We start from the raw sequence: 22,818 nt of genomic DNA on the forward strand, positions 1-22,818 counted from the left end.
ACTTTGAACTGTAAATGCCCTAAGTAATATAGATATTACTTGTCCTTGAGGGCGTTTCTAATTAGGGAGGTTAGAAAAGCAGAAGGAGGCAGGGAAGGAATGTTTCTTCTTTACACACACACATACACACACACAGGGCATACTTACATACCCTTAATAACAATGACATATCTCACTTGCTCAGTGCCTTTGCAATTTACAAAGCACATTTGAGATGTGATGCACAATGAGTTTTTATGAAAAAATTAAAAATCAGAGAAGTTAAATTACTTGCCTCAGCCAGTAAGTAGCAGAGCTGACCACTGACCCCAGGCTTACCTGTCTTCACGTCCATGATGCAAATGACCTCTCATCTTCCTAGTTTGTTTATGAAATACTGAGGGCAAGGATCATTTCTCATTCCTCTTTGTATACCTCAAATGCCCTATCGCCTTTATTCCCCATACCTCCTCATCCTTCAAGGTCCAGGTCAAATGTCACCTCTTGAGACAAATCTTCACAGTATGTGCCCAATAAATGTTTGTCAAGCTAAAAACTACATTCCCTTGTAGCTAGGTGTGGCCATGTCACTAGGTTACAGCCTATGGAGAGTGAGAAAAAAGTGATGTGTGCATTTCCAAGTCACCTTTAAAAGGTAGAGAGTGTGTTCTCCTCTTTCCCTTAGCCTCCTTTCAGTGGCTGGAATGCAGATGTGATGGCCTGAGCTAGAGGAGCCATCTTGGACTCTGAGTTGGAAGCCACACAGTAAGGATAGCAGAACAACAATACAAAGGGAGCTCTGAAATCACTGCATTCAAGGCGTTAAACTAAAGAGAATAAACTTCTATCTCATTTAAAAGACTTTATTTTGGAGTCTCCTCATTATAGCAGCTTCTTCAAGTGTCCTTTAACTGATACAATGAACAAAAGAATAAAATAAATGAAGAGATGAAAGCCTGGATGAAAGAATAAGTGGTTCAGGGAGGGGATCCCTGGGTGGTACAGTGGTTTGGCGCTTGCCTTTGGCCCAGGGCGCGATCCTGGAGACCCGGGATCGAATCCCACATCAGGCTCCCGGTGCATGGAGCCTGCTTCTCCCTCTGCCTATGTCTCTGCCTCTCTCTCTCTCTCTCTGTGACTATCATAAATAAATAAAAATTAAAAAAATAAGTGGTTCAGGGAGACCTGATTTTCAGAACATAAATCTGATTATGTCTTGCCCCTGCTTCAAACCCCTAGAGTCTTCCTTAAAATCCCAACTGTGCCTGCAAAGCCCTCGATTATGGGGCTCCTCCTTCCTCAGCAGTCCCACCACAAGCCACTTTTCCCCTATGTACTTTTTGTTCTAGCCACTCTGACCTTCCAGACCCTTGACCAAGCCAGCTTTCTCTCACCTCAGGCCATTTGCATGAACTGTTCTGTCTGCTTGTACTGTTCTTTGTCTGCCTACACATCACTTCCTCAGGGGAAGTCCTCCTGGGTGGGGTCCCTTCACAAGCTATCTCAATGCTCTTCACACACTTACCATGTATTGTCTGAGAGCTCCAGGAAAGTGGAACTGGGCCTGCCTTGTTCACTGATTTACACACACACACACACACACACACACACCCCGGGGCCCAAGACATAAGTACTGACTGAGGAAATGCTGTGCCACTCAGGCACTTGGGAAACAGCCCAGGTGAAGAACAATGATTCGGGTCTCCAGTCTCTAACTCCTGCCATGTCATGGTGCAAGACAGTAAACAAGGAATGGAGCAGGCATCCAGAGAGCTCAGACAGAAACTTGCTCTGTGTCCGCAGCTTCTCCTCTCTGGACCTTTACTTCCCCATCTGTAAAATGGTAGGCTTGGGCTACAGCAGTGGTGTCTGAAGACTTTGTTTTTTTCAGTGACTAAACCTTCCCTCAAATAAAATATTGAGAACTCAGTATAATTATGTGAAGTGAAAGTGGGTATCTGGTTGTAGTCATGGGTGGGGCCTGCAGCTCCCCAAGCCCTCTTGCTGCCAAAAGCAACTCTTGGGGTAACTTCAATGAGACTCTCTATGCCAGACACCATTTTAGAATCACTCAACTAGATGGTGTCAAAGAGTCCTCTCAGGTAGCTATTTGGTCCTTAGAAAGATCTAGCAGTGGTCCCCAAAATTACACCTGTTACCATGGAAACCACCACTATATCACATCCATAGGAAAATGTTCTATCTCCTAATGTGGCTGATTTCTGGCATATCTGCCTAGCCTACAGGCTAAGGATGCTCCCTCCCTCTGGGACTTAACCCCTCCACATTTCTGGGGCTGACCCCTTGACCACTAGGTTGATATACTGGACCCCACTCCCAGGTTGATATACTGGACCCCACTCCCCTCACCTTGTCTGACTGGCCAATGGGTAGACTACTGACTGTAGGTAGGCCAAACTGGCTCTCTCACTGAGAGATTGGAATTGGGACCTGGAGTCTTGATCTCTCAATGGGAGCAGAACTGTAACAAACAATACACACAGCCATCTCCCTTAACCAAGAGGATACAGGCAAAGAAAAGGGAGTCTACAGACAAGAGAGGAGCGCAATCAAGCAGATTCAGAGAAAGCAGAGTTCTGTTAACATCTAAGCCTGGGATCCTGCCCCACTTACATTGGGGCCCGCAGCATACTCCCTCAGGCTCCTGAAATGCTTATCCACTCCTACTTTCCTGGTTTGCTCCTGTGAACTCCCAAGACGTTCTACAGCTTGCAACCAAATACAGCCCTTGTTTATGAAATGACGTCTAGGTAAAGGCCTCAATCCAGAGCCATACCCCAGGCCTCAGTAAAGCAGAACCATAAGGCCGACAGGCCTACCCAGGCAGGGCTTATCAGCTGTCGGAAAGGCTGAGAGTAAGGCTCACCTCGGCCAAGCAGGCATTGCGCCTCCGCAGGCAGAGGCAGGCAGCCAGGGCCAAGGCCTCTGCACAGTCCTCCAGCAGCCTCCCGGCTCTCTTCTCCAGGTACTTCCGGCAGATCTCCTTGGCCATCACCTTTTCTACACCCGTCTTCCTGCAGCCTAGTGAGGTGGTGCTGCTGGGGATTTCACCAAGGAGTAAATCCTTCTGTAGGAAGAAGAGGATAAACACCCCCATGAGAGCTACAGGGATGTAGAAGTCAACCATATGTGCCCCACCAGTCCCCCCAACCTCTCCCCACTACTGCACCAGACCTGCAAAACTTTGCAGAAAACAGGTTTTAAGAAACAAAAGCGAGGATCCAAGAAACAAGTTTTAAAAAGCCAGAACTGGAGAATTGCTAAATCCCCTACAAGTACAGGGCATTCCATAGTACTCTCCTCCAAGGCAGGGGCTTAATGTGGGTCTCAATAGCTCCATCAGGAAAATGGGGATCATAGGACTAACACAAAGATTTAAAGATATAATGCATCTAAAGCATAAAGTGTGGGATCCCTGGGTGGCGCAGCGGTTTGGCGCCTGCCTTTGGCCCAGGGCGCGATCCTGGAGACCCGGGATTGAATCCCACGTCGGGCTCCCAGTGCATGGAGCCTGCTTCTCCCTCTGCCTGTGTCTCTGCCCCCCTCTCTCTCTCTCTGTATGACTACCAAAAATAAATAATTAAAAAAAAAAAAAAAGAAACTAGTCAAAAAAAAAAAAAGCATAAAGTGTGATCTCAACACAGAATAAAGAATTAATAGTCTCTTAGTGATAATAATTAATAGTAATAATAGCCACCATCTATATACTACTACATGCTGAGCACTTACATTAATAATTTAACCTTTTTAATAATTACAGGTATAATTACTTTTATGATATAAAATACACATTTTAGGACATAGGTTCTGATCCTTATTTATTTATTTATTTATTCATTGAAATATGAGAAGCATTATTTTTTAAGTTTTATTTATTTAAGTAATTTCTACACCCAAGGTGGGGCTGGAAGTCATAACCCAGAGATCAAGAGTTGCATGCTCTTCCAACTGAACCAGCCAGCTGCCCCTAACCCATGTATATCTAATAGGAGATCTACTATATAAATATTATGTACACATATATTTTATAAATTGTGTATTTATGTAAGTTTTATAACACTTTATACTATGTGCCTGGGTGGCTCAGTCGGTTAAGCATTCAACTATTGATTTCAGCTCAGGTCATGATCTCCAGTGGTGGGATTGAGCCCCACACCCAACCCCACGCTCAGCAGGGAGTCTGCTTAAGACTCTTTCTCTCCTTCTCTCTCTGCCCCTGCCCACTAAAATAAAGAAATGAATAAAATCTTTCTAAAAAAAAAAAGAAAGCAGGAATTTGAACTATACATATAATAGAAAAATGCTATATATTTTTACACAAATATATAGCATATTTATATAGTGTAAATTATGCCTCATAAGTATATAGTTACATATTTGCAAATATATAGTTATAAATATATTAAATACATGGATTAAATACATTAAATATAAAGAAATATGTATATAATTATGCATACTATTGATTGATATAACAGTGCACTAATCTATTGTATATTAACATATGTAACATTTACTTTTATATTTAAAATATTTGTGTAAATAATAAAACATATAAATTTTCTATGTATAAAAAAAAGTAAAAAAAATAAAAAAATAAAAAATAAATAAAAAAAATAAATAAATAAAAATTTTCTATGTATATTCTATTTGTTACATATATTTATTTTTTATAATGTATACTTTAAACAATGTTATATACATATTTTTTGTATTTCACAGAACATAGTGTTTTATATAGTTACACAATTATGTAAATATTTCAATGTTATATACTCTATGTTATGTGTACTATTTTTTTTTAGATTTTATTTATTTATTTGAGAGAGAAAGAAAGAGCATGAGCTGGGAAGCAGCAGCAGGAGAGGGAGAAATAGGTTCTCTACTGAGCAGGGAACCTGATGTGGGACTTGATCCCAGGAAACAGATCATGACCCAAGCTGAAGGCAGATGCTTAACTGACTGAGCCACCCAGGCGCCCCTGAACTATAAATACTGTACAATATTTCATATCATATAAAATGTAAAAATGGATGGAAATCCATGCTATAAATAATATAAAGTTTAATATATAAATAATATAAACTATGTATATAATACATACATAAAGGCCAGAGGGCAGGCTGCTAAATATTAACAGTGGTAATTACCAAGAATTATTTCTTTTTTTTTAAATTTAATTTATTTATTTATTATTCATGAGAGAGAGAGAGAGAGAGAGAGAGAGAGGGATCCCTGGGTGGCACCGCGGTTTGGCGCCTGCCTTTGGCCCAGGGCGCGATCCTGGAGACCCGGGATCAAATCCCACATCGGGCTCCCGGTGCTTGGAGCCTGCTTCTCCCTCTGCCTGTGTCTCTGCCTCTCTCTCTCTCTCTCTCTCTCTCTCTCTGTGACTATCATAAAAAAAAAAAAAATCTTAGTTTTGAAAAAAAAAAAAAAGAGAGAGAGAGAGAGAGAGAGAGGCAGAGATACAGGCAGAGGGAGAAGCAGGCTCCATGCCGGGAGCCCGACACGGAACTCGATCCCAGGACTCCAGGATCGCGCCCTGAGCCAAAGGCAGGCTCTAAACCTCTGAGCCACCCAGAGATCCCCCCAAGAATTATTTCTATTTTGTTTTTTATACCTTCCTGTATTTACTAACTGTTCTACAAGCCTATCTCTCTCTCTCTTTTTTTTTTTTTAGATTTTATTTATTTATTCATGAGAGACACACAGAGAGAGAGGCAAAGACACAGGCAGAGGGAGAAGCAGGATCCATGCAGGAACCCACTGAGGGACTCGATCCTGGACCCCGGGATCAGGCCCCAAGTCAAAGGCAGACACTCAACCGCTGAGCCACCCAGGCATCCCTCTACAAACCTATTTTATATTTATAATTAGAAAAATTAAAATTAAAAGTTTTTTGTGTTGTTTTTAACAACAGGAGTTCCTGCTCTCCCATCTGTTAAGTATGGCTACCAGAAACCCCAGATTTTGGGATGCCTTGGGGCTCAGTAGTTGAGTGGCTGCCTTTGACTCAGGTCCTGATCCCAGGGTTCTGGGATCGAGTCCTGCATCAGGCTCCCCATGTCTCCCTCCGCCTATGTCTCTGCCTCTCTCTGTGTGTCTCTCACGAATGAAAAAAACTTAAAAAAAAAAAAAAAAGAAAGAAACCCCAGATTTTGTAACAATCTGGCATCTGTTGGCCTTTCCCATCTCCTCACCTCCCCCTCTGACTCACTGTACTTAGCCACTGTGGCTTCTTTCTGTTCTCGGAACCACCTAACCTGCATCAGGGCCTTTGCACTTGCTATTCCCCTTGCCTAGAATGCTCCTCCTTTTAGTCTCACCACCTAGTCATTCACTTCAGTCAGGTCTCTGCTCAGATGCCACCTTTTCCAGGAAGGCTTCCCTGATCTAAAATATCCCTCTCCCTGCTCCTTCACTCCACCCCCTAACCTTATTTCACATTTCTTTTCTTTTTTTTTAAACAAATATTTATTTATTTTATTTTTTATAAAAAAAAAAACCTCAGGCTCCCCGCAGAGAGCCTGATGTGGGACTCAGTCCGGGGATCTGGACTCATGCCCTGAGCCCAAGGCAGACACTCAACCACTGAGCCACCCAGGCGTCCCCACAATTCTTTTAAGATTTTATATATTTATTATTTAAGAGAAAGAGCGAGAATGAGAAGGCACAAGCAAGGGGAGTGGCAGAGGGAGAAGGAGAAAAGATGTGGGGCTCAATCCCAAGACCCTGGGATCATGACCTGAGCCGAAGGCAGACGCTCAACCACTGAGCCACTCAGGTACCCCTCACATTTCTTAATAGCACATATCACTGGCCTGGAATTATACATATTTTTATTTACTTGAATATAGTTTGCTCTTCTCCACTAGAATGAAAGTTCCAGGAGGGCAAAAACTTCATCCAGCCCATCATCTTGCCCACTTTTGTATCCCCAACTCCAAGAATAGTGTCTGACACATAGTAAGTGCCTCACAAATGTTTTCATGAATTGTACATCTTACTTTTGGACTAAGTTTCATCTTTTCTTTTTTAAGGTAATTTTATTATTTTTAATAGAAGTGATTCATTAAATGTAAAACTAAATTTTTTACTGCCTAATACAGATTTTCATGGAAATACATTTATAATTCTAAAAAGATAATCAGAGATTATCAGGCATGGGCTGTGATATTTGCTTCAAAAACAAAACAAGACAGTCCCCACTCTGCCTCAGTTTCCTCAACCAGAAAATAGGTTGTCTGAGGATCCAGCAATACCTACATGCCTGACACCATGAGGAATTCAATACCTGGAGACTAAAAACCTCCAGCTGGCAAGGGTTGCAGTTGTAAATAACTTCCGCACAATTCTCTCATGTGAGCTCTGCCTTTTAAATGCTTATATTCTTAAATGGTATCATGGTGTTTAAAGTTGCTAAACCATGTGACACCTGGGTGGCTCAGCAGTTGAGTGTCTGCCTTCCGCTCAGGTGTGATCCCGGAGTCCCAGGATCGAGTCCCATATCAGGCTCCCTGCACGGAGCCTGCTTCTCTCTCTGCCTCTCTCTGTGTCTCTCATGAATAAGTAAATAAAATCTTTAAAAAATATTTTTTTAAAAAATAATAAAGTTGCTAAGCCAATAAATACTAGAAGGGTGTTATTTTCATATCAGATGGAGGTTACCACAATTTGAAACAGAATCAGAAACTGTTCAAAACAGCTGCCCTGAAAGAATGATAGAAACAGAGACTCACCATTTGACTCTCCCAGTGAAATCATGGGTCTTGTCCGGCAAGAGCCATCAAGAAATGCTAAGAACACTCAGAGAGGTAGGATGATAGGGGAACTGAGTGATGGGGGGAGTCAGCAGCTCCACCTGGACCCACCGATGAACCACAGCACTAGAAAGAGGAGGACCCACTATGTGCCTCATTCTGTAATGCAGCGGGAAGCACTGAGCACCATCCAGGAAGTAGTGCTGATCATGAATCTAACCAAGTCTCAGGATAAGAGGTTAGAGAAACAAGTTAAGAACACCACAAGGAGGGAAGGGAGCTACGTAGCTCAGTCAGTTGAGTGTCTGGACTCTTGGTTTTGGCTCAGGTTGTGATTTCAGGGTTATGAGATTGAGCTCCTAGCCAGGCTCCATGTTTGGCATGGAGTCTGCTTCAGATGTTCTCTCCCTCTCTGCTTCTGCCCCTTCCCCAACTCACACATGTGCGCTTTCTCTCTCTCTCCCTCTCTATTAATATATTTTTTAAGATTTTATTTATTTATTCATGAGAGACACAGGGAGAGGCAGAGACACAGGCAGAGGGAGAAGCAGGCTCCATGCAGGGAGCCCAATATGGGACTTAATCCCGGAACCAGGATCACGACCTGAGCCAAAGGCAGACACTCAACCACTGAGCCACCAAAGTGCCCCTCTAAGTAATTCTTTTAAAAGTCTTAAAGAAAGAAAAAAACCCACAAAGACATAAAAACTCAGAACATGAGAGACTAACAGCACCAATGACTCACTTTATGCAAAAATGCAATGATACATGGCAAGAAAAAGCAGGGGAGGGTCCAGTTAAAGAACAGAAGAGTTTCAAGTGGTGTCTGGTTGCCTCAGTCAGAAGAGCATGTGACTCTTGGTCTTGGAGGTCATGAGTTCTGGCCCCACATAGGGCGTAGAGATTACTTAAATTAAAAAAAAAAAAAAAACCTTCAAAAAAGAAGTTTCAAGAAACAATTATTTTTTAAAGATGTATTTACATATTGAGGGGAGGGAAGAAAGGAGGGGCAGAGGGGGAGAGAGAGAAAATCCCAAGCAGAGCACGGAGCCCAACATGGGGCTTGATCCCACCATCCCAAAATCGAGACCTGAGCCAAAACCAAAAGTCAGATGCTTAACCTACTCTGCCACACAGGCACCCCTTTTTAAATTTTTTAAAAAATATTTATAAGAAACATAATTAGGGGGCACTTGGGTAGCTCAGCGGTTTGGCGCCTGCCTTTGGCCCAGGGCGCGATCCTGGAGACCTGGGATCGAATCCCACATCGGGCTCCTGGTGCATGGAGCCTGCTTCTCCCTCTGCCTATGTCTCTGCCTCTCTCTCTCTCTCTCTCTGTGTGTGACTATCATAAATAAATAAAAATTAAAAAAAAAAAAGCAATTAAGGGATCCCTGGATGGCTCAGCGGTTTACCGCCTGCCTTCGGCCCAGGGCGTGATCCTGGAGACCCGGGATCAAGTCTCATGTTGGGCTCCCTGCATGGAGTCTGCTTCTCCCTCTGCCTTTGTCTCTGCCTCTCTCTCTCTCTCTCTCTCTCTCTCCCTCTCATGAATAAGGAAAAAAAAAGGCAATTTTTGAGACAGCTTGGGAAATTTACATATGGAATGAACATTAAATGATATTAAGGAATTAAGAAAACTATACATTATGAGTGGAATAACATAAATCTGGGATATGCTTTAAAATACACATACACAAAGTGTTTTGGTTCCAAAAGAAATAAGAATGATGCTGATAATTGATGGGATGGATGGATGGAGATTCCTTACATGAAGATCTTTACTTTGGTGCATGTTTGAAATTGTCCATAACAAAAATGGCTTTCAAGAACTGGCCATACCTGAAGCCAGGGAAGGGGAAGAGAGAGCCATGGCATCGCCACCCAGTGTGGTTGGGTTTTCTGAACCAAATGTGTAGATTATCTCCTTATTTTCACTCTCCAAAGGTAACGTCTGTTAATGGTTTGGATTATATTAACCTAGGCCTTCTGCTACAGAGGTCTATAACTATAATCATTTTGGTTATATGTTTATTTACATATGATAATTATTACAGTGGCAAGTAACTACTTAAGAGGTAGTAAAACAACAGTAGTAATATTCATAGCTAACACATATATTGCTTACTATGTTCTAGTCACTGTTTTGGGTACTGTCTTAGGTACATATTACTTAACCTTCACTAAACCCTCTTACGTATAAGTGCTATAATTATCCCCAATTTATAAACAAGAAAATATAAGATATGACTTTTTTTAATCATTCATCTATTTATTACCAAAGATGGGACTAAACTGTATGCTGTTCTGAACTTGCTTTTTCACTTGGAGATAGTTCCCTATCAGAACATACATGTTTTTCTCATTTTTTTTTATAAGAATGTTTATGTTAGGGGCACCTGGGTGGTTCAGTCAGCTAAGTGTCTGCTTTCAGCTCAGGTCATGATCCCAGGGTCCTGGGATCAAGGGCCACATTGGGCTCCCTGCTCAACAGGGCAGTCTGCTTCTCCTTCTCCATCTGATCCTCCTCCCCACTAATACTTTCACTCTCTATCTCAAATAAATAAATAAAATCTTTTTTTTTTTAAAAAAAAAAAAGGAGTGTTTAGGTTAGCTTTATTCAGAAATGCCAAAACCTGGAAGCATCCCAAATGTCCAACAACTGATGGACTGTCTAGTGGTCTTATATACATACAACAAATACTCCTCAGCAATAAAAGGAGTAAACAATGAGTACACACAATAACAAGGATGAATCTCAAAAGCACCACACTATGTGAAATAAGCCTGAAACAAACAGGTACAAACTCCATGACTCCATTTATCTGATACTCCGAAAAAGAACAATATGACCAGAAATTAGAATAGGAAATGGGAAGAAGGGATTGACTAAAAAAGTGCCCAAGGGAATTTTCTGGAATGATGAAAATATTCCATATCTTGATTGTGGTGTTGGTGGTTACATAACTGTCCACATTTTCCAAAATTCATACCATTCTGTACATCTCACAAGTATGAATTATAGCTCCACAGAGACAATTGCGCGTGTCCACAGTGAGACCCACACACAAAAGTACCTAGCAGCTATATATGTAATGGTCAAAAACTGGAAATATACCAAATGTCCATTAGCAGGTGAGTGGACAAATGGTGGCACATTCTTGCAATGAAACATTACTCTCCTCACATCTACCTCACTGGAGAAGAGGTAACTTCTAGGATAGTAGGCACAGTGATGAAATTGACTCAGTGATGATTTCACAGATATACACATAGATCAAAATTGATCACATTGTACACTTCATCCTCATTTCTTTTTGTTTTTTTAAGATTTTATTTATTTATTCATGAGAGACACAGAGAGAAAGAGGCAGAGACACAGGCAGAGGGAGAAGCAGGCTCCATGCAGAGAGCCCGATGTGGGACCCGATCCCAGGTCTCTGGGATCACGCCCTGGGCCAAAGGCGGCGCTAAACCGCTGAGCCACCCGGGCTGCCCTCATCTTCATTTCTTATAAACATTTATAAACTTATGTTCATGAAGTTATTTTTTTTAAGATTTTAATTATTTATTCATGAGAAACACACAGAGAGAGAGGCAGAGACACAGGCAGAGGGAAAAGCAGGCTCCATGCAGGGAGCCTGATGTGGGACTCAATCCCAGGACCCTGGGATCACGCCCTGAGCCAAAGGCAGACGATCAACCACTGAGCCACCCAGGCGTCCCTATGAAGTTATTTATAAATCATTATAAACTATGGAATTTCCATGGTATGTGATTATACCGTAATTTCCTTAACCACCTCCCAACGGACAGATATTTTAGTTGTTTGCAGCTATTTACTAACATAAATAACGCTACAATGAATGTCCGTGTCCATCTCTCTTTCCTCCCTTATATGTGTGTGTGTTCCTAAGTACAAGTGAAATTACTACATTAGCGGCATCTGGGTGGCTCAGTTACGTGTCTGCCTTTGGCTTGGGTCACGATCCCCAGGGTCCTGGGATAGAGCCCCACAGTGGGCTCCCTGCTCTGCAGTGAGTCTGCTTCTCCTTCTGCCTCTCCCCCTGCTTATACTCTCTCTCTCTCTGACAAATAAATAAATCTTTAAAGAAAAGTTCTGATGGAAACCACCCAATGACTTCAGGAAACACTGGCCACAAAAGATCCCCCGAAGGTGGAGGAAAGGCCTGCTTCCTCTCTCCCTGGACCACACTAGGTGTTAGCAGCTTTCCTCTCTGATTTGAATCTTAATTACATGCGCAACCTTAATTTTTTTAATTAAGATTTTTTTTAAGATTTATTTATTTATGATAGAGAGAGAGAGAGAGAGAGGCAGAGACACAGAAGAAGGGAGAAGCAGGCTCCATGCTGGGAGCCTGACGTGGGACTCGATCCCGGGACTCCAGGATTGTGCCCTGGGCCAAAGGCAGGCGCTTAACCGCTGAGCTACCCAGGGATCCCTTAATTAAGATTTTAAAAAAATTATATCCTCTACATTTTTTTTCAGTAAACTGTACACCCAACATAGGGCTTGAACTCATGATCCTAAGGTCAAGAGTCACATACTTCACTGACTGAGCCAACCAGGAGCCCATTCCTCTGCATCTTCAGAAACCATGAACAAAAATGCCTTTTAGGAAATTTCACATAAGTATCTCAAAGGACTTCTCATGTGACATTCATCCAGGGAGACTCAGGACTGTCAGGGAATTCACCTCAAGAAAACTGTCAGACTAGGAGAAACCACCTCAAACTGCCTGAAACTATATCTGAGGTGCTGAAACCCACCTCTTTGTAATATCTGGGGCTTTCCCTGTATGGGAAGGCCTTCACTCCCCACTCCGGGGGCCAGGGGATGTTTTGGGGACCCAGTCACAAAAAAGCCGGTTGTTCCAATGGCCTCAACACGAATCTGGAAAGATGCTTCCTCTCAAACTGATGAAGAGTAGTAGAGCTTTCACAGGATTTGGAACTCTGCAGGAGACGTGGATTCAAATCCCACCCTATCAATTTCAGGGGGATTTTGTAATATCTTAGAAAGATAATATATGTAAAGTGCCAAATACAGAATCTAGCTCTGCTGTACATATTTTTTAAAGATTTTATTTATTCATTTGAGGGAGAGAGAGTGTGAGCAAAAGAGAGAACGAATGGGGTGGGGCGGGGGCACAGAGGGAGAAGCAGACTCCCTGCTGAGCAGGAATCCTGACATGGGGCTGATCCTGGGATATGACCTGAGCCAAAGGCAGATGCTTAACTGAGCCACCCACGTGCCCTCCCCTTTTAAAAGATTTTAGTTATTTATTTGAGAGAGAAAGAGAGTAAGCAAGAGAGGAGGAGCAGTGGGAGGGGCAGAAGGAGAAGGCAGTTATATTTTTGAAATGATACTATATGTGTGTGTGTGTGTGTGTGTGTGTGTGATAAATCTTTGAACCTACAAAATGAAAATCTTTGTTTTTTATTATAGAAACCCATTTAAGAGGGCCTACTTTTGGGGATGCCTGGGCGGCTCAGCAGTTTAGCGCCTGCCTTCGGCCCAGAGCGTGATCCTGGAGTCCCGGAATCGAGTCCCACATTGGGCTCCCTGCATGGAGCCTGCTTCTCCCTCTGCCTGTGTCTCTGCCTCTTTCTCTCTCTCTCTCTCTCTCTGTCTCTCATGAATAAATAAAATCTCAAAAAAAAAAAAAAAGAGGGCCCAGTTTTACCAACTTGAAGACAAATCCTATTTGATTGCAGGATATGTAAAGAGAAGAGAAAAAATGGGTTTCCCCTAAACATTCTAAATTCTCTTAACATTAAAAAAGTAACTGTTGGCTGGCTGATAAGGGGAGGAGAGGTTAAGGTTACTTTGCAAATCAAACCCTAGACTGAGACCTCATAACCATCTGTAAAATGGGTAGAGTGAAGATCCCTGTCCTCCCGACACCTCCCTGCCCCGTTTCCAGCAGTAGCCATGAGCCAGAAGTGACTGGTTCCCTTACCAGGTAAACAGGGCTTCGGTTGTTATCCATTGCAGGGATGCCGGTGAGAACCTCAGCTAGCACCTGGAAAGAACATGCAGTTAGCACGGTTCAGATACTCATGCAAAAGGTCAGGCAGGAGACTCTGGCCAAGAGCGATGATTCTTCTTAGTAACAAAGATTGAGCTCCAAGCCTGGTTCTGCCATTTGACTGTACAAACACTTGCCCAAAATTGGGAATGTGAGAATATCACTAAATACCTCCTCCAAAAAAAAAAAAAAAAAAAAACCTCCTCCAACTAAACGCATCACCCAGCTGCTAGCAGAAGGTTTGAATGAACAGCAAGTCAGGGAGGATGGAAACCAAACATGTGCTCCTTCTATGATGGGTACATATTACCATCAGTTTTAAATGTCTATGTATATCTATATTACATATTTACATATAAATGTATATAAATATGTACATAGTCCATCTGTATATTTAAATACGCATATATCTATATATGTGTATATATACATACACATACATATATACATTTTTCTATATACACACATATCTACACATATACTATATTTTATTTTTTTAAGATTTTATTTATTCATTCATGAGAGAGAGAGAGACAGAGAGAGCACAAGCAGAGGGAAGGGGCAGAGGTAGAGGGAGAAGCAGACTCCCGGCTGACCTAGGAGCCCAATGCAGGGTTTGATCCCAGGATCCTGAGATCATCACCTGAACTGAGGGCAGACACTTAACCATCTGAGCCACCCAGGCACCCCCCCCCCCACATACACACTATATATTAAAGATCATTTCATTTAGAAACCCACCAAAAACAGTAAGCAGACATCGCTACGTCAATCTCAGGAAAAGGAGGAATTCATGTACATTCTATTCTACACAGAAAGTCTCAGCAATATCTATAGCATTTTTCATCCTAGGCCTTTATTAACATGATTTGTTCATTAATTCACCCATCATAGAAGGAGCATAGCTCTACACCAGTGTGAGACACCACAACATTGACAGACCACGATATGTCTTTTTAAATAAAGGGGAAACCTGCTTTGAACAGAAATTCTCAGCAGAGATAAGAGCATAATGGTTAAGAGCTCTACAGTCAGACCCGCCTGCCTGGGTTCAAATTCTCTCTCCCTTAATCACTTATGTGATCTTCAGGCAAGTGCCTAAAATCTGAGCCTGTATCCTTACCTGGCAAATGGTGGTCTACTGGCTATGAATATAAGGGGGTGAGTCCGCCACCCTTAGTTTCAAATCTCTCTCCCCCAACCTCCCAGAAGGCAAGTCAGAATACAGTCACTCTACTGCCAAGAAATCCCACCTCCCTCCACCCCAGAGGAAGAGCCTCTGGGGTTCATCAGGCACTGGCAGTGGCCAGGAGGGGGCAGCAGAGGGCACCCCAATAGCAAGTGGATGGGAGCAAACTGAAAAGGGATTCCCAGCTAGTTCCTGCCAGGAAGGGAGGGAAGAAGAGGAAATGAATAAACAGACATTCCTTCTGCCCCTTCTATGGGCAGGCTCTGTGCTGAACCTTTTAGAGAGGTCATTTAGTGCTCACCAAAAAAACCGAAACCAAAACAAAACAAAAAAACCCAATAACACAGAAATGAAGTGTTCCCAACAGGAGGAACCAGAGTTCAAAGTCATGTACCAGTTAGAAGCAGGGCTGAGAAAGAGTGAAGGGAGCCAGTGGACATAAAATGAATAAATTAATTTTTAAAATTGTTATATCAAGAGCTGAGTTGAAAAGTCAAGGATGGGATGCCTGGGTGGCTCAATGGTTGGGCGCCTGCCTTTGGCTCAGGTCACGGTCGAGATTTGGGATCAAGTCCCGCATCCGGCTCCCTGCAAGGAGCCTGCTTCTCCCTCTGCCTGTGTCTCTGCACTACCCGCCCGCCCCCCCGCCCCGTCACTCATGAATAAATAAATAAAATATTTTTTAAAAAAAAGATTCTTTCCTCTCCCCTTGCCCCTCCCCTCTGTGTGCTCAACCTCTCTCTCTCTCTCTCTCACACACACACACACATATAAATAAATAAATAGGGGTAAACAAAAATCAAGAGTGAGGTGTGGAGTTAGGAATACTAACCACCACCACAATCATCATCATCGTCATCATCATCGTCGTCGTCGTCATCATCATCATCATCATCATCATCTTGATATGTGCAGGGTATAGCGCTCTCCCTCTGCCCCTCCCCCTGCTTATACCTACTCTCATTCACTTGCTCTCTTTCAAATAAGTAAATAAAATCTTTAAAAAATATATATGACTGCACAGATGGATGGACAAAGAGGAACAGACAACTGGATAGACAATTAGATGGCTGGCTGGGAAATAGGGAAATAAGAAATCTACTAGAAACTGGACACTCATGGGTAGCTATACTTCAAGGGTTGGCAAACTTTTCTACAGGCTAGACAGTAAATATTTTAGGCTTTGTGGGTCACAAACCAAGTCTTTGTCACATATTCTTCTTTTAAAGATTTTATTTATTTGAAAGAGAGCACACGTGCAAGCGGGGAGGGGCAGGAGAGGGAGAAGCAGACCCCCTGCTAAGTGCAGAGCCCAACATGAAGCTCAATCCCAGGCCCCGGAGATCATGACCTGAGCCGAAGTCAGATGCTTAATCTACTGAGCCACCCAAGCACTGCACATATTTTTCTCTTATTATAAGTATTATTAAACCTTTTATGAATATAAGAACTATTCTTAGTTATAGGCTGTAGAAAATATGCCCTGGGCCATAGTTTACCAACCCCTATTGTACTTCTTTTTTTTTTTTAAGATTATTTATTTATTCATGAGAGACACACAGAGAGAGGCAGAGACATAGGCAGAGGGAGAAGCAGACTCCCTACAGGGAGCCTGATGCGGGACTCGATCCCAGGACCCCAGGATCATGACCTGACCAAAGGCAGGCGCTCAACCACTGAGCCACCCAGACGTCTCCCTACTATACTTTGATGGCATATATCTAGGGGCCTCTTCTCTATCTTCTGCTTACAAAGAAACTGTGGGACGGACAAATCAGTAGAGGCCCACATCCAAGCAGAAAAGGAGGCTCTTACTATTCCACAACTAAAGATGTCCACTCGTTTTGTCAGCTGCCCCACTCTGATGAAATCTTCTGGCAGATATGCAGCTGAGGCCTGGAAAAGGTGAGTCTTCATCATGGTGTATTTTGACCTTTTGTTGTCAGAACACAGGTGAGCTATTGGATGAGCCAGCTTGGGGATGAAGTTTTGGTCAAGCAAAACATTGGAGCTGTGGAAAAGAAAGCAGAGAGGATTTCTTATTTTGAGCTGGACAAGAAGAGGTTGCCATGGAGACCCTTTCAGAATACGAATTCACAATAAGCAGCATCTGTCCCTGCAGGTTCAGAGTCACTTTAGACCTTCAGTCTGGATTTTCCGAGCCAGTTCTAACAAGGGAAGGGAGTGAGAACCCACTCCCACCTGCAAATAAGGATGGAGCTAAGATGAGTTGTGTTGCCCCAGGAATGGCATTTGGTGTATGGCCTTCCTGGCCCCCACAGATGGCAAACCCCCAGCAACCTCAGCTTGCCAGGCCCATGGGCTATGCAGGTTTGGTCCCTTCTGAAACTCTTCTGACCCCCAGCTCTGGCCCAACTAACCCAAGCCACCATCCCTTGTGACTGGTCCTGCCCAGATCATGGAGAATAGGAGGAGCAATAAAAACATTCTAGGACCTCTGGCATCTAACCTGTGGGAGTAAACACTCTCAGAAAGTACTTCAAAGGAAAAAACAAACAACAAACAGGAAAACAGCTAAGTTATATATGTAAAAATAACCCAATTGACCCTAAATAGTTGTTTAAAAAAGACTTCGGGGCGCCTGGCTGGTGCAATTGGTTAAGCATCCGACTCCTGGTTTTGGCTCAGGTTGTGATATCAGGGTCCTGGGATCAAGCCCCATGTCAGGCTCTGCACTCAGTACAGAGTTGGTTTGGGATTCTCTCCCTCACCCTCTGCCCCTCCTCACCTCAAATAGAGAAATACATCTTTTACAAAAAATGAACACTGGGACATCTGGGTGATTCAGTTGTTGAGCACCTGCCCTTGGCTCAGGTCATGATCCTGGGGCCAAGGGATCGAGTCCCACATCAGGCTCCCTGCAGGGAACCTGCTTCTCCCTCTGCCTATGTCTCTGCCTCTCTCTGTGTATCTCTCATGAATAATTAAATAAAATCTTAAAAAAATAGACATCAATTCCAGTGTCCACTATTAGGAGTGGTTAAATTATGGGCCAGTCCCTTCAACGGAAAACTAAAATGTCACTAAAAATAATGGCATGCAACATGAGAAAATATTTGCCTTATTTAAATAAAGGGGGAAGAGACAAAATATGAATTGGTAACCAGGTAATAGTGCTCCCTTAGGGCTAAGACATCTGTGTAGGCAGGGATTGAAGAAATGGAGGCCAGGTGATGAATCAGGGCACCAGGGCCAGAATGACCTCTCTCCCTTTCATTTCCTTTCTCACAATTACAATTGTTTGTGCAATCAAACAAAAATCAGGGAGAAACAAAGAGGACAGGGCTTCCATTTGCCAAAAAGAGAACTTTGAGGCAGTACAGTTCTATGGTTTCAATGTCAGTTTTGCCAGATTTTCTGATATCTTCTAGAATCTCTCCCCATGCTGCCAGTCCGCAGACAGGGCTCTCTTGATCTTGGGAGCATGGTGCTGAGACACTGGGCTGCACGCATACCCTGTAGGAAGCTTCCCTGACACAAGTTGCTTTTGCCAACAGATACATATACATAAGCAGGGGATGGGTCTCCAAGAAGACTCTGAGTGAGGAGCTCAAAATCCTAGGGGGCTTAACCCAAAGCTCAAGGACTGGGTCCAGACCAGCTGCTGGGTTGGGAGTAAAAGACCTCAGGAGTGTGGGGTACTCACTGGGAAATCACTTGGTGACAGGTGGGCAATGTGTGAGGGCAGCAGAAACACTGATTTCTGCAGGAATAAAAGAGAAAGAAAGAAGAGCCTCAAGGCAGGTGAGGTGGGGAGAGAGATCCAAAGAGAAGGGAGAGGAAGGGGCGCAGGAATGTGTGTGGCTTGGCCCTACAGCACAGGTCCTCAGCAGGGTACAGCCTACTCCCCTCACCTCTTGACATTGCCGTGGATGATCCCCAAGCCATGCAGGTGCTCCACAGCACGAAGCAGCCCAGAGCAGATGCTGGCACGCTGGGGCCAGAGGAGGGGCGCCGAACCATCCTAAGTAAAAGGAAAAGGGGGAAAAACAGTCACACCTATGCCTTTTCAAAGTCCCAACGAGCTCCAGTCTCTCCTCCAGCCTTCACATCCTCTGCAACAGGGCTCGGCCGGCATGGTGTGCTGGCAGGGCACCACTTTTGACCTCAGAAGATCTAGTTGTATATCCCAGCTCACACATGCACTAGCTGTGTGACTTTAGAAAAGATACATAACGTCTCTGAGCCTTGGTTTCTTCTTCAGTTATAAAATGGAAATGTTAATCTCTGCTTCTTTATTTTTTTTAAAGATTTTATTTATTCATGAGAGACTCAGAGAGAGAGAAAGAGAGAGAGAGACATAGGCAGAGGGAGAAGCAGGCTCCATGCAGGGAGCCTAATATGGGACTCGATCCCCAGACCCTGGATCACGCCCTGAGCCAAAGGTAAGACGCTCAACCGCTGAGCCACCCAGGTGTCCCTCTATGCTTCTTTAGGATTGCTCTAAGGATTCCAGGAGGATATGGTATGGAGTATATAGTATATGAGTATACGGTATGCCCCTAGCATAGTCCCTGCCCCACAGTGGGTGCTCAGTAAACTGCAGCTATTTTTATCATGTCTATAGAGTGGCACGTCTAGAATTGGGTCCTCTAGGAGGGGATAGCTGAGAGAAGAGCTAAGGAGCTTGTGTTAGCACACCAAGCACATGGGCCTTATGCCGATTTTATGTGTATTTGGGAGATTTCACAGGGGCTGATGGGGATTGTGGGGTGAGCTAAAGCCCCCAGTATCCTCCAGGTGTTGCCACTGTTGTCCTAAGACTGAAACTCCAGGATCAGTCACAACTTATTTTTCAAGTCCCATCATAGATTCCACATCCTTGAAGAACTGGCTTTGCTAACAGATTTCTTTTCAAAAAGTCTGAAATCTAGGGATGGCTGGGTGGCTCAGTGGCTGAGCATCTGCCTTCGGCTCAGGTCGTGATCCCGGGGTCCTGGGATTGAGTCCCGCGTAAGGCTGCTTCTCCCACAGGGAGTCTGCTTCTCCCTCTGTCTGTGTCTCTGCCTCTCTCTCTCTCTCTCTCATGAATAAAAAATCTTTAATAAAACAAAACAAAACAAAACTCTGAAATCTAGAGCCACAGAAACACTGTTTAAATTCCAGCCCTGACACTTGTCAGCTGTGTTCCTTTGGGCACGTCACTTTGCCTCTCTGTGCCAGAGACTCCTCTTTTAGAAAACAGGGGATACATCTTGAGTTGTAGCAAGGCCTTGAGGGGACATGTGTAAAGCTTTTATCATGGTGTCTCACACACCACAAGAGTGCAACAAATCTAACAATCATTATCATACCATGAGTAACTGCTTTGGTCTCTGTTATGGAAGCAGTAATTGTCTCGTGGAATAAGTGTTTCCCCTTATTTGAGGATTTTATGGGAAGGAGCTTTGTTTGTTTTTAAAACTGTAATTTTAATAGGTATGATACTCACATGCTATAATATGTGAAAGGTACAAAGGGGTATATAGCAAAAGTTTCTCTCCTGCCCTGTGCTCCAGCTACCTCATTCACTTCCACAGAGACAGCCAAGGCACCAGTTTTTTGTGTCTTTCCAGAAATAGCCCATAAATACACAAGCAAAAAGATATATAATAGAATAGCATGTTTAGCAAATAAAAATTTGCTTCCACTTCTGCATACTCTTTATCTCTTAATTATTTTTTTGTCCTATTGCATTGACTAGCACCTTCAGAACAATGTTAAATAAAATTAGTGTCATGAATACTTTTGCTCTTGACTTAAATGAGATGCCTCTTGTCAAATAATTTTTCAGCGGCAGCCTGGGTGGCTCAGCGGTTCAGCGCCTGCCTTCAGCCTGGGGTGTGATCCTGGAGTCCCGGGATCAAGTCCCATGTCAGGCTCCCTGCATGGAGCCTGCTTCTCTCTCTGCCTGTCACTCTGCCTCTCTCTTGCTCTCTCTCTCTCTCTCTCTCTCTATGTGTGTGTGTATCATGAAAAAATAAAATATTTAAAAAATTAAAAAATAAAAAAATAATTTTTCATAGGTTCTTATCTGAAGATGTTTAGCCAGATCTTATCAATCCCAGCCTAACTTCTCTCTGGACAGCCCCTCTCCCTTCTGGAAGTCCTTGAACCTTGAGTCCCTAACTGCGTGTTACCTGGTCCTAATCTCTGACCATGAACCAGCCCCTTACCTGACCCTGGAGTCTGTCCTGTAAAGAACCATTTGCCATGTATGGGTATATCAAGATGTAAAGCTGATTTCCAGTGCAGAAGCCCAGCAGAGGTAAGATGTTGGGGTGGCAGCATCTGAAATCAGGTATGAGTACAGAGGTGAGGAGTCAGACAGAGAGAATAAACAAAGACTGCTCCACTTCCTCACCTCTCCACCTTTCTTCTACACCTTCTACCCCAGTGAGGCCATCAATGACTTCCCAGGTACCAAACGCTCTGACCCCTGAGGGTCCCAGCCCCAGGGTAGAGAGATGAAAACTGCCTGTCTTCAGTAAGCTTGAAGTCAAGGAGCTCAAATTTATCCTGCCTCGCTGCCTTGCAGCACATAATACCTTAACCATCCCATCTTCTGGAAACTTAAAAAGGCTTAACAGTTAACGAACTTGCTCACAGTCACAACCAGTAAGCAGTGAAGGCAGGAGTAGATCGCAGGTCTGTTTGACTCTCAGGACTGGGTTCTTCCCTGAAATCCTCTTCTGCTAGGTTCTGAGTCACTGTTCCCTCCTGACTCTTCCTACATCTCTGATGGCTCTTTCTTGGCCCTTTTCACTATAATCCTCCTCCTTTGCCTTCCTCTGAAAGCTAAGTATCCTAGCTCAGCTCATCATCTTGTTTTAGAAGCTGTGTCTCCAGGTATCTCCCACCTCTATGAGGAATGCCCTCAAACCTCCCATTGCATCCCCTTCCCAAGCTCTAGACCTGAATGTCTACTTGCATCCTGATGCTCCAGGTGAACACCCTAGACTCAATAAGCCCCAAACCTGCTTCTGTGCCCAGTTGTTATCTCAGCAAAGGGTAACTTTGCAGTCTCCATGCAGTTTCCTGGAAACCTCCTTATCTCTCCCATCTAATTAGTCAGCACTCACCATCATAAATAGCTTTCCAAAAGTCCCCTTCATTCCTCCTTCCTCTGCCTTGAGTCAGACCCTGATAGATGTTCCATGAGACTATTAGAATGGCCTCCTGCCCCAGCTCGCCTGCCCTCCTCCACTCCCCCGACCCCCAGGCCATCCGACAGTACTTTTCACACTCTTGAGAGTCATTTACGCTCAGTCTCTCCTAGACCATAAATGTTCCCTAGGCAGGGGATATGTATTCATCCTAGAGCCAAAAAAAAAAAAAAAAAAAAGCAAAAAAGCCTTGACAACTCACATTTGCCCAATCAATGAATGGAGTGTCTGCCAAGTCCTGGAAGGCACTTTGCCAAAATGGAAAGGGGAATTATACTTTCATTTTTTATGAAATATGTGTGTGTTTATTCATACACACGTATGAATAGAGAAAACAGTAAAGAAAATATATCAAAATACTAACAGGAGTGGTTATTTGTAGGTGCTATGGAAAACAAGTGGTTTCTATTTTCTTATTTATGATATACTTTATTTCTTAAGATGCTCCACAATAATCATGCATTCCTCACTCAAGGCTGCATGCTGACAGAGGAAACCCAGCTTGCCAAGGTTGAATGACAGCTGGCATCCAGCACCTGACAGGTGCCCAATATGCCATTGTCAAATTCATCAGTCAGAGACGGCAGAGCCAGAACAAGTCTCCCCAGGTCCTTCCTGTTCTCTTTCCCAGTCCCCCACCAGCTCTG

At 43.5% G+C, this 22,818-nt stretch overlaps 1 protein-coding gene across 1 annotated transcript in view; it reads right to left on the reverse strand.

Annotated features, from left to right (window-relative positions):
• Positions 1 to 22,818, reverse strand: part of IRAK2 (interleukin 1 receptor associated kinase 2) — a 62,141-nt gene that overhangs the window by 3,706 nt on the left and 35,617 nt on the right. Inside the window, exons 7-11 of the mRNA XM_072720348.1 lie at positions 21,182 to 21,296; positions 18,881 to 18,990; positions 16,821 to 17,016; positions 13,748 to 13,810; positions 2,867 to 3,067 (exon numbers count right to left, since the gene is read on the reverse strand). Coding sequence (XP_072576449.1) covers positions 2,867 to 3,067; positions 13,748 to 13,810; positions 16,821 to 17,016; positions 18,881 to 18,990; positions 21,182 to 21,296 — 685 coding nt within the window. The remainder of the gene's footprint in view (positions 1 to 2,866; positions 3,068 to 13,747; positions 13,811 to 16,820; positions 17,017 to 18,880; positions 18,991 to 21,181; positions 21,297 to 22,818) is intronic.

The sequence above is a fragment of the Vulpes vulpes genome, chromosome 9 (genome assembly GCF_048418805.1).
Source record: "Vulpes vulpes isolate BD-2025 chromosome 9, VulVul3, whole genome shotgun sequence".
In the NCBI taxonomy this organism is placed as follows: domain Eukaryota; kingdom Metazoa; phylum Chordata; class Mammalia; order Carnivora; family Canidae; genus Vulpes; species Vulpes vulpes.